Source organism: Schistosoma mansoni, chromosome W, assembly GCF_000237925.1.
Source record: "Schistosoma mansoni strain Puerto Rico chromosome W, complete genome".
Taxonomy (NCBI): Eukaryota; Metazoa; Platyhelminthes; class Trematoda; order Strigeidida; family Schistosomatidae; genus Schistosoma; species Schistosoma mansoni.
The window spans coordinates 23,012,139-23,025,022 of NC_031502.1; the positions used below are offsets into that span (position 1 = coordinate 23,012,139).

At 36.6% G+C, this 12,884-nt stretch overlaps 1 protein-coding gene across 1 annotated transcript in view; it reads left to right on the forward strand.

Annotated features, from left to right (window-relative positions):
* The window catches only part of Smp_056370 (pbs lyase heat-like protein), an 8,365-nt gene extending 4,459 nt beyond the window's left edge, over positions 1–3,906 (forward strand). Inside the window, exon 2 of the mRNA XM_018789011.1 lies at positions 3,006–3,906. Within this exon, the coding sequence (XP_018654496.1) occupies positions 3,006–3,680 (675 nt within the window). The 3' untranslated portion in view covers positions 3,681–3,906. The remainder of the gene's footprint in view (positions 1–3,005) is intronic.
* Positions 3,907–12,884: the final 8,978 nt, after the last annotated feature.

Consider the following 12,884-nt stretch of genomic DNA (forward strand, 5'->3'; position numbering starts at 1 on the left):
TATATATATATATATATATATATATATATAAGAACATTTATATCTGAAGAATAAAAGATGAACTAGACTAGAAATGGAGGGCAAGAGGAGACAAAGATAATAAAGAAAATATGAAAAAAAACGATCACTTCTGGTTAATAAACTAATGTTGCCAGGGTAGGTTTAAGGTGAGAACAAACTATTTTTGAATACATAAAGGGGGGGGGTTGAATTTTTGTATGACTAAGGTTTCAATAAACCTTAGTATATATTAGCTTATTGTCCAAAGTGATGAGGTTTCAAATTGTTTTATCCTATTCTTTTTTTTTATTATCTTTGTCTCCTCTTACCCTCCATTTCTAGTCTAGTTCACCTTTTATTCTTTAGATATAAATGTTCTTAACAAGTATATTAGGTGTGATCAGATTGTTGGAAACGTTTTGCGCTAATATATTATCACATGAATGAAATCTTTATGTTAACTCCTTAATTAATCATAGAAATATAATAAGTAAATATAAATATCGAGTAATATTGAATAAATGGACTTTCTTACGTTTGTTACCCCTCTTTATTTATTTATTTTTATTTATTTGAACATATAAATATTGGTATAAGCTGGCACCAGTTATATATGCGCCACACAAATCTCATTTGATTTGTGTAAGGGCTATGATACTGCTCGGGTGCCTAAAACGAAGTAGGTGGTTTTCTTAGGGAGGGGACACACACCCGGAGTCTTTGACCTAAAGATCTGATCTACGAGGTAGTGGAGCATCGTATAGAAATGCAGTCCCATGATAGCCGGTGACCAACGATTGATTCACATACACCATTTGTTCCCTCAGGATACTGGAGCCCATGTGCACCATTGGTTTGTAATCAGGGTTTTCCAACTACCCTAGGTGGATGCACCGTGTCCACCAACCCGGTTAAAGTGCCGGACATTCGATTTTCGTCCTTTCAATTTCATAAACAGCAGTAATGCCACGAGAAGGTAGGTAGTGAGTAGGACTTCCCTGATAGAGGCTATATACGCGTGGCCGTGTAAGAGCATTTCGAGAGAGAAGGCGGACCCTACCCACTGTCGGCCGTATCAAGGCATTTGGGGACTCTTAAGGGAGCATAGGCCGCTCATCAGGATTCTCCATCGAATTCTGTTCTAAGCAATGCTTTCCAGTTGCTATGATGCCATAATTTAATTATCAAAGTAAATAATTTTCAAGCATTTAATTACTTTATCTAACTTATTTAGACTAGATATCATTAAAAAGTACTGCCATAATCAGTTTTCAATACTGAAAAATAAAAATAAAAATCGTATATAAAAAAATTCAACTTGAAATGAAAGTATACTTTACTGACGACCTTCAATAACTGCTAAGAACAGGACTTTGAGGAAAGTAAAGTCAATTTTCATCCGCGTTTTTAGCGAGTTGGTTTTCTACGGGATGGGGTCGCTAACTCCATGCCCAACCCTCCTCCTTTGCTCGGGCTTGGGATCGGCAGTAGCCCCCGGATAAGCTACAGGCGGAGTTGATTTTCAACCGATTTAGTTGTAAATAAATAACTTTTTAATAGTTGAGATCATGAATCAATTGAAACTAGGCCAGCATGGAAAACCTGGAAGCACTGGACGATCGTTTCGTCCTACTGTGGGACTCCTCAGCAGTGCGTGCCCACGATCCCGCCTCGCAAGATCCGAACCCAGGATCTATCAGTTTCGCGCGCGAGCGCTTAGTTACTAGACCACTGAGTCGGCCGGCATCCAACGGTGTTAATAAAAATTAAAAAAAACCCTGTTAGGATTCAGATTTCGAGATGAAAATAACAAGATGCTTTGTAGTCATTGCTGATAAATAGTTCGACTGGTAAATTTTATTTCAAAACACAAGAACATATAAATTACCTTAAGGAATTCATAAATCTTGTTAAACTATTATCTACATTTCCAGTCGATTTATTTTCTATGTTAGGGTTTACTTAATAAGTTACAAGCTATTTGTCATGGCATTTTGAATTTTGTGCAGAATCCAAGAGTGTATCCGAAATCTGATTAGTCTGTTAATAAAGTTTGATTTTATCGTGTCTGCGTTCAGTTGAAAGCTTATCAGATGTTAATTCATGAAAATGGAAAGATAGTTTATTATTGATTAAACGTTCTGACGTTCAACCACAATGTCTATAGTTCGAATCTTGTTCTTTCTACTTAATTTAAAGTAGTTGTTGGATATCACTATCTCTCAGAGCATTATACAACTATAACAGAGTTGTACATCTCAAATTTGTGCATCTTAACACTAAAAAAACACAATATATTTGAGTATGCTTTAAAAACTTGTAGTACAACAGAAACATTATACAGGTTTCATTTACTGTTGTCGCGACGAGTATACTGCGCAACAGTTCGCTCTGTTCTACTTTACGGCTGCGAAATATGGCCATTAAGAGTAGAGGATACTCGTAAGTTACTAGTATTTGACCACAGATGCCTTAGAAATATTGCTCACATCTGCTGGGATAACTGGGTAAGTAATAGTGAGGTTAGACACAGGGTATTAAGGAATGATGGTAAATCAGTTGATGAGGTGATGAATCTTCATCGACTGAGATGGTCGGGCCAAGTGTTACGTATGCCTGAACACCGATTACCACGACGCGCTATGCTGACCAATGTTTGAGACTCTGTGTGACATGGCTCAGAATCGATCACAATGGCGTAGGTGTATACACTATTTATCTTCCCTTAAACCTTGAGATTAAAATTGCTTCATAACTTTTTTCCTTCCTATACTATATCTTTATATACAACCTTCCTTTTACATACTACCACCACTAAATTAACTACTTCTATGAATCCGGTGTTCATCTTGTTGTACTAACGAGGTATGGCAACTTGGACCGATGCATATGTGTGGCTGGTCCTACGTTGTAGCTGACTGACTGACTGTTGTCGCTATTTCTAATTTGTTTGGATTGTGATGAACCTAAGATGATATTTGCTTTTTCTTTTTACTTCATACAAGTTGGCTGAAACATGTCAAGTTGGTTTAAATCGTATTGAATGGATTAAAAAGAAGAAAACTGGACAACATAAAGATTCTCAAGCATTATGTGATTTAGCTACAAAATTATTTCCAAATACAATTGATCCAGCTCATAGTTTTACCGGTGATCAACAATATACTGATGAACAATTACATGATTTATTAATGGATCCTAATCAAAATTTATTTACACGTTATCGTGCAATGTTTACTTTACGTGATCGTGTCTTACAAGCAGTTATTGATAAAACATCACCAGAAAAGCCAGCTGGTCTATTAGCTGAAGGACTGACAGCTCCAAATAGTGCATTACTTAGACATGAAGTTGCTTTTGTTTTAGGGCAATTAACAGTAGCTAGTACTGTTCCACAATTGTCTACATGTGTTCGTCAAACAAACGAACATCCAATGGTTAGACATGAAGCTGCTGAAGCACTTGGTTCTATTCTAGGTGAATTAGAAGGGAAATATTTAACAAATAATGTGAAAGGTTCCATACCAAAAGAATTTGAGCATCAAGCACGTGAAGTACTAGAAGAATTTACAAAAGATAAAGAGCCAGTGGTTCGTGAAAGTTGTGTACTGGCTTTGGATATTGCAAATTATATTGCATCACCGGAACAATTTCAATATGCTGCTGTACCACAAAATTAACTAACCACTACTTGCTATTGATAGTAGTATTTATTATATTGTCTCTTTCTGTGGCCAAATTCTGCAATGCTTTTTGTGTTATTATTTATTGTTGCTATGACTTCAAGGTTAATTCCTATATGTCATCATCTTTTATACTCAGGGATTATTGTTTATTAATTGTCATTTTAGGTCTACATTTCAGTAAACTATGTTCTTGGTTAATAAATAAAATACACAGTACAAATGACTATTTTCTTCTCTTTTAGTTGTGACTTTTTATGCGAAATGTTTTCATATGGCGATGTATATATAGCCACTGGCAGAGGAGTCCTATTCACTGCCTTTTTTCTTATCAGTGGTGTTGTTTATGGAATTAAGAGGACGAAAAGCAATTGTCCGGCGCTTTAATTAGGTTAGTGGATAGGAAGGTTCCAACTAGGGGAGTTGGAAAACGCTTATTCTAAACCAATAGTGCATATAGACTCCAGGATCCTGAAGGAACAAATGGGGGGGAAATATGGTATATAAATGAATTGGATGCAAACTTCAGACCTATTAAAAACTAATCAGATGAGGATAAACTAAGACTTATTTATTTCAAAGGTTGATACTAAGTTGTCTGTGTTTAATTGTCAATGATAAGATCCTAAGGGTGCAGTTGACTACCAATTGTAAAAATGTGTGGTGTCAGTAAAGTGTCTCCTTCAGACAACCAATGTCTGTCGTGATACTACCTTTTCATACCGAGAGTAAGGGGTTAGAAAAGGTCGGACTTAAAAATAACACACCTTACATTTCCCCACGGTTCTCCGTCGCCTACTGTAATGATTTGTAAATACGGTGTTAACACCTCATGAACTAACAAACACTTCTTGTATGAAGCAATCGTTCCTTCGGCGCTGTGGTCGCACTCCTAGGTCCTCAGTATCATCCTTAATCTAGTTTCCTTTATATGTACCTCGAAAAGCAGAAAGTGACAAACAGTTTCATACTTCTTGGAGCACTCGTGATCACCTTGTTTGCTTGTTGAGAGACAATATCACTCGATAGGATTGTTATGAATTTAAAAAATAAACAAAGGACTTATGCTGATTCGTTATTGATTTTATATCCAGCTTTTATGACGTGAATTATCTACCAATGGAATTGCGACCATAACACTGTGACAAATCGATGACGTTCAGCTGGTATTGTAGGGATCAAAACACGACTGGGGACAATCGAATGTATCTAAGCACAAACTACAGACTATCTCACTAAATTCTGATAACCATACAATGAACAGTTAATTTGCAAATTAACAATCAATTGTCTCAATCTTCACTGTTTCTTCTGTAAATATCAGTTCATCTTCTTTAATTCCATTGTTCATTCATTTTCGTACCGATTGCGCTTCATTTCTGTCCGTTCCTTATCGGTCTTCTGCCAAAATACATTATATGACTGACCATCACCATATACTACTTATGAAGATATGAGAAGACTTCACCACAGCATGAGCAGTCTAGCGTCTTCATTGGTCCTTTGTCCGCCTAGCCCTTCCAATTGAGCCCAGAACACAAATTGCAGCTCCACTATGCGAATCATTTGTTTAAAACGTACTTGGTTTATATACCAGACAAACAGACCGAATCACATCATCAAATAGAAAATAATATTTGTACAAGATCAAGCCAAATGTGGCTGTGAACGTGGAGGCAATAATTAATAAACTGAATATAAGTGAGGGACAGTAATTCGTATAGTGATAATCCATAGGTCAAAAGAAGCTTATAATAAGATGAATATAGATATACACAATCTAATTACTCAATAGTTAATCAATAAGAATATATATAGAAAAATAGTCCATTAATATGTCCCGGAAGTTACCTGTACTTACGTTTTCACTAGGATATAACAACTAGATTCAACTTTTCCTCTCGAAGATCGGTAATATATTTCATTCTAATATAAGATCAATAGAAAATAAAAATGTGTAAGAATTGGAATAACATAGAAAAAAGGATGGGGCCGCTAAACCCATGCCCAACTCTCCTCCTTTACCCGGGCTTGGGACAGGCAGTAACTCTAGAAGAGCTACAGGCGGAGTTATAGAAAACATACTTATTTACGCCTGTTACCCCCAATGGAGCATAGGCCGCCGACCAGCATTCTCCAACCCACTCTGTCATGGGCCTTCTTTTCTAGTTCTATCCACTCTTTGTTCATTCTTCTCATGTCTGTCTCCATTTCTCGACGTAACGTGTTCTTTGGTCTTCCTCTTTTCTTTTGGCTTTCGGGACTCCATGTGAGGACTTGTCTTGTGACACAGTTGGGTGATTTCCTCAATGTGTGTCCTATCCACTTCCAGCGATTTTTCCTCATTTCTTCCTCCACTGGAATCTGGTTTGTTCTCTCCCACAGTAGGTTGTTGTGTCTGGCCGACGGATCCGAAGTATCTTGCGTATACAACTGTTAATAAACACTTGTATCTTCTGGGTGATGGCTTTCGTAGTTCTCCAAGTTTCCACCCTTGACAGCAGAAATGTCTATCATCTTTAAAAAGATTTTCAGTGGTTGTTCCATTATGATTATTGAATGATAATATTCCGTGATGAAAACGATTAATAGTCTTTTTCTTCTTCTTCTTCTGAAAAAGAATCTACCATTTTTATTAAATCTATACTTTATTATCTATGAAAGATTTAGTATAATAGATAGGAAGAAGAAATCATAATAAATATGAAACGGTTTAAAAGCTTTCAATAAGATATACTTTATATGTCTAGATGTGTCTTCATTGATTTGGCCAATTATTGTGGAGTGGTCTACTTATATCCATATAAGTAGTTTATGGTGATGGTCAGACATAGATTGTATTTTGGTAGGAGATCGATAAGGAACAGAGAGAAATGAAGCGCGTAGACCGCGCACCAGCATTCTCCATCCAACCCTATCCTGGGCAATCCTTTCCAGTTGTTATTCATCCTTTTCATATCTGCTTCTATTTCCCAACGTAATGTCAGTTACAACTGACTGACTGACTATGTTGCCAGACATTCCACTTCTGACTTATGTTGCATACTACTTAAATCTGTCAGTATGCTCTATAAAAACAATAATCAAACATTTAATGCTCCCATAATTTCACTAGTAGAATGGAATATAGTCAAAAGTGTAACTACTTTTAAGGCTGTTTCAGTAAAGAGATAACCAATGTCTTAATGTAACAAATAAATTGTGATAAATTTAAATTCACTTAGTGTTACTTGTTTGAATCTTCCCATTGATGTTTAGGAATGCAACTGGTCAGTCTCTAATTAGTATATGTGCATACTGTGCGTATTGCCTCGACATAGCTTTATTTCAGGACTCAGTAGCTGATTGGATAACGCGATAGCGTTTGAAGTGAACGGTGCTGGGTTGGAGTCCCAGAGGGAACATCAACTCTGAGATGCAGGTACATCCAGCTAACGATTCTCAAATAGGAAGAAACGCGTCTTGTCCTGGATTCCAATGTTAGCCACTATCCATCTTTGCTTACAATGCTTGTGATAAATTTATTTACAAAGTAATTTATATACAGAAGAGGTGTAGAATGAGACATTTTCACTTTTAATGTAGAGTTACAAATACTCTAACTAGGGTGTTTCTGTATATTGGATTGCAGCAGTTGATGTAGAATATAGATTATTCAATATTTGGAGCGAAGGATTAAATTCAATTTAAGACACTCCTTTCATTAGGGATCAATTCTAAGCTTAATGTATTTGAATATGCAGTTTAAGGTACGTTAATTCTCAAGAATGAATCTTTCGTTAATTGTTTTTTAGAGGGATAGATATGTTTCCCTTTGAGTTTTCTTGTATTTTGAATTCGAATAATTTATAATCCTTTCATGATACCGCATAAGTACATAACGTCAACATTTAAAATTATTCTAATTATAACAGGAAGGTAAATTGAAATATTTGAATAGTTGGATATAAAAGTAACCTATGATGTTTGAACAGGATACCAATTGATTTGGATATAATTTCCTGTTCATTCATATTTTTTTTTATCTACCTTCCCACCACTATCTCTTTGCTTTTGTTATTTTTAATGAATGTTGAATTTAATAAATTAACCAGTCAGATACTTATTTAGAACCCTGTATATGTGTACATTGGTTCGAATTGCTAAACCAGATTAACAGAATGAAATAAAATTATCGCCCCTGAATGCGGTAGAGAGTGAGGAGAGTCCACTCTCCCTCTTCAAATGCTCTCACATGGCTACGCGTATATAGCCTCTGTCAGGGAAGTCCTACTCACTACCTACCTTCTCGTGGCATTACTGTTGTTTAAGAAATGGAAGGACGAAAAGCGAATGTCCGGCGATTTAACCGGGTTGGCGGACACGGAAAGTCCACCTAGGGTAGTTGGAAAACCCCCATTCCAAACCAATAATGCACATGGGCTTCAGTATCCTGAGGGAACAAATAGCTTATGAATCAATCGTTGGTCACCGACTACCATGGGACTGTATCTCCTTACGATGCTTCACTGCCTTGTGGATCAGATCTTTAGGTCAAAGACTCCGAGTGTGGCCCCCTAAGAAAACCACCTGCTTCAGTTTGGGCACCTGGGTAGTATCACAGCCCTCACACAAATAGAATGAGATTTGTGTGGCGCATATATATCTGGTGCCCCTTTGTACCAATATTTATATGTTTAAATAAACAAATAATATAAATAATAAAATTATCAAAACAAATCCTAGAGTAGTAGAGATATACATCGAAGATATGAATCGAGGAATAGATATGGATTAGTAGAATAAACATATTTATCAGATAATTTAGAAACTTTAAATCTGGTGGAAAATAGAGAGTGAATCATTCTGTTCCTTTGAGGAACGATTTTGAGCAATGTTACCTAAAGTCTTTAAGTATTGGTTATGGTAAACACAATGACCTTATATAGTTGAGATCATGTGTCAATTGGAGCTAGAACACCATGGAAAACCTGAAAGCACTGCTTTAAGGCCGTTTCGTCCTACTGTGGGACTCTTCAGCAGTGCGTATTCACGATCCCGCCTCGCGAGATTCGAACCCAGAACCTATCAGTTTCGATACGGCCGTCCAGTGCTTCCAGGTTTTCGATGGTGGTCTAGCTTCAATTAACTCATGATCTCAACTATATAAAAATACTAAAATCTCCACAAATCCCCCTTCTGACAATGACCTTAACCAAGTAGTCTACCATTTACCTATATAGTTCAATTCAATACTGAATTCAATAAAAAAAAACAAATCAAACATTTCTATTTCAGATCACAATTGTTTATTAATGGTTAATAATTATTGTCGTAGCCATTGTTATTGAAGAAGGATGATGGACATGTTATTTTTATGATGGAAGTTAATCATAATAATAAAAGGGAATGTACTTTTTTCGTTTAATTAGACGGAATCCAAAGTATCTAATGTTTTATATAGATCTATATTGTTTTAAACAAAACAAACGATGAACTTAAATAGTTATCTTATCAAAGTTCAAACAGAGTTTATCGATATGTGATTTTGATGGAGTTTTGTTCTCTGAGCTGGATGGTTTGGTCGTGGAGCTTTCATCGTCCTTCTGAACGACATCATCAGCACAAACTTTGAGTAGAAGTGATGTATGCTACTTATGTAGACGGATATAAGTAGTATGTAACATCAATCGGAAGTGGAAACTCTAGCAGCAGAAGGCTAAGAAGATCAAGTTGAAGAGAAAACATAAACAGAAATAGAAAGGAATTGTGACTTGGAAGAACCACATAGAATGTGTAGGACAAATGATGGGATTTCGCAAATGAAGTATTCAATGCATGGTTCTCATATTTTACTAAGAGATTCTGTAGTTAGTATTTTTCAAAGTTGAAACCATGAGTCAATTGAAGCTAGACCACCATTGAAAACCTGGAAGCACTGGACGGCCGTTTCGTCCTATTATGGGACTCCTCAGCAGTGCGCATCCACGATCCCCTACTCGCGAGATTCGAACCCAGGACCTACCAGTCTCGAGCCAGAGCCCTTAACCGATAAACCACTGAGCTGGCATCCAACGGTGGTAATGTCTAACTTCAGTTGATGCACGAAGTTTGAGCAACCGTTCACCAATTGTCTTCAGTGAGTTGTTATCTCACAACAGACGTGGTTGAACTCCACTGGTCACTGCTTCCCACTAGAACTCCAGGACATGTATCTTGAATTCTGTAGTTATTTACTAAGGTGTGTTGGTCGTTCCATCTATGTTCATTCACTGCTGAGACTACAATTAACGACCTTTGAGAAACGCTAAAATAACCTTGGGATATCTACCTACTTACTAGAGTTAAGTAAGGGTTATAGATAAGTATGAGGAATTAGGTTTAGGATTTACAGTTGAACGTTAGGGTTAGGAATTAAATTTGATATTTTCATCAGTAATCATATTCATGTATTTCGTCCTAACTGAGACTCATCATCATATATCTCAGCGTTAATATTTATACAGAGATTGGAACTCAATACCTTTTCTTTTAAAGTACAACGAGCTATCAGCCAAGTCCAGCTCATCATAAATTTACTCACTTCCTATAATATTATCTTATTTTTATCTTGAAAAAGAAAAAAGAAATCATTTACTTTATTGCGCATCTTTTTGATAACTTTTTACATGTACTTGAGCACATTAACTACCATATAAATGAAAATGCATAAGCACGTACGCACACACACACAGACATGGGTGGCTAACAGCAGTAATAATGAACTTCATGAACCTGTCTTTCTTTATGTCAGTTTTATTCTCTCTTGTTTTCTCTTACTGTTTTCTGTTTTACTTTGGAGAATTGAAGAATTCCCATGATGATCATGAAATAAACTATGTCGTTCTTTCTTGTTGTTATTGTCGTTGTGTCTATATGTGTACATACTTGTGTTTTCTTTTTCAGTTAGACATAAAACTAATGAAAAAATTAATGGAACTGCTTTAAAAGTTTTTTTTAAATCAGATAGATAATCTAGTCGAGTTTTCGGTGTGATGAAAATGAGTTTTTATTGCATTTTCTTCACAGATGAAAGAAACAAATCATGATTCAATTGAAGCTAGACCACCATGGAAAACCTGGAAGCACTGGACGACCGTTTCGTCCTCGTATGGAACACTTCAGCTGTGAGTATCCACTATCTCGCACGCGGAGCTCGAACCCAAAACCTTCTGTCTCACGCACGAACGTTTAACCTCTTGACCACCCAGTCAGTATCCAACGGTGTTAATGTTTAACTTTAATCAATCATGGACACTGAAATACAAAAGAAAATTTATAATATGTAATAAGTGTACTCAAAAGTAAAGTAAATTAATAGGTAGGGAAAGTAAATTATCAACACTGTAAGCAAAGATGGATAGTGGCTAGCAGTGGAATCCAAGACGTGCGCTTCGTCCCATTTGGGACTTGTCAGCTGGATGTACCTGCATCTCAGAGTTGATGTTCACTCTGAGACTCTAACCCAGTACCTTTCGCTTCAAACGCCATCGTGTTATTCGCTCGGCCACTGAGTCCTGATAGCCACTTGCTTGTGCGATGGGGTGAAGTTTAAATTCATTTAGTATTTTTATAGTTAAGATCATGAGTCAATTGAGTCAATCATATGCTCACTAGTGACTGGCTCCTTGAGGTAATTCCTGGAGTTCTAGTGAGAAGTCGTGGCCAGTGGAGCTAATCCATGTCAGGTAGAGACAGGTATCTACCTCAGTACATTGGAAGTTGGTTGCGCGATTTCGTGGATTGGTTGAGGTTAGACATTAACACCGTTGGATGCCAGCTCAGTGGTCTATCGGTTAAGGGCTCTGGCTCGAGACTGGTAGGTCCTGGGTTCGAATCTCGCTCGCGAGGCGGGTTCGTGGATGCGCACTGCTGAGGAGTCCCATAATAGGACGAAACGGCCGTCCAGTGCTTCCAGGTTTTCGATGGTGGTCTAGCCTCAATTGACTCATGATCTTAACTGTAAAATTACTAAATCTCCACAAAAACCCCCCTTCATTTAGTATTGTTTGTTTGAATAGGACGAAACGCGCGTCCTGAATTCCACTGCTAGACACTATTCATCTTTGCTTACAATGTTTGTAAATTAAGGCTATATCGATGCAATACGCACAGTATATACATAAGCCAATTAGAGACTGACCAGTTGCAGTCCTAACACATCGATGGGAAGATTCAAACAAACAATACTAAGTGAGTTTATAATTAACACTGTTAGAACTGAATGAAAATATGGGATGAAGTTTAACTGCGTTTTTTTTAAACAATTGCTCCGGTAAAATATATTAGGATGAGGGGTGTCCAAGCTTGATACCAATAAACTAACTTCCTACATACAAACCGTCGAACAGCTAATCAATAAAAAGACTGAGAGTGAAGAAAGAGGTTTACTAAGCTAAACAGAATCGAATACATAGTCATATGTTCGAGATCGTGGATGAGCGCTACTGAGGAGTCCCATACTAAGACGAAACAGCCATCTAGTGATTTCAGGTTTTCAATGGTGGTCTAACACTCATTGATTCATGATCTCAACTAAAAATTTAACAATCTTCACAACCCCACACTGATCATTCTAATTTGGATTATTTATCTGATGAAGTTCAAACCAGTTTGGTTGGGCGAAATGTTGAGATTACTTAAATTTTAATCCGCGAGATTATTTCAAATATATATTTTTACATATATTTGAGCTTTCATCTCTTTGTTTTAATATAATCTTCGAGCATTGAATACTATTAACCTCATTTAAATAGCTAATAAGGTCAATAAAACCACTCCCTTTATTATTATTATTATTATTATTATTAGTAGTAGTAGTAGTAGTAGTAGTAGTAGTGGTAGTAGTAGTAGTAGTAGTAGTAGTAGTAGTATCATAACACAATTCAACGTATAACGCAACAAAATAGAACTGAAAATTGATTTTTTTCGTCTTTCATTTTGGAAAAATTACTTACTTACTTACGCCTGTTACCCGTCGTGGAGGGGCATTGGCCACTCACCAGCATTCTCCATCCAACTCTATCCTGACAATCCTTTCCAGTTCTTTCCAGTTGTTATTCATCTTTTTCATATCTGCTTCTATTTCCCGACGTAATATGTTCTTTGGTCTTCCTCTTTTCCGCTTGGAAAAAATTAAGCAAAAACTTTTTGAATTAGAAGAATATTAATCTTTGTATTAAA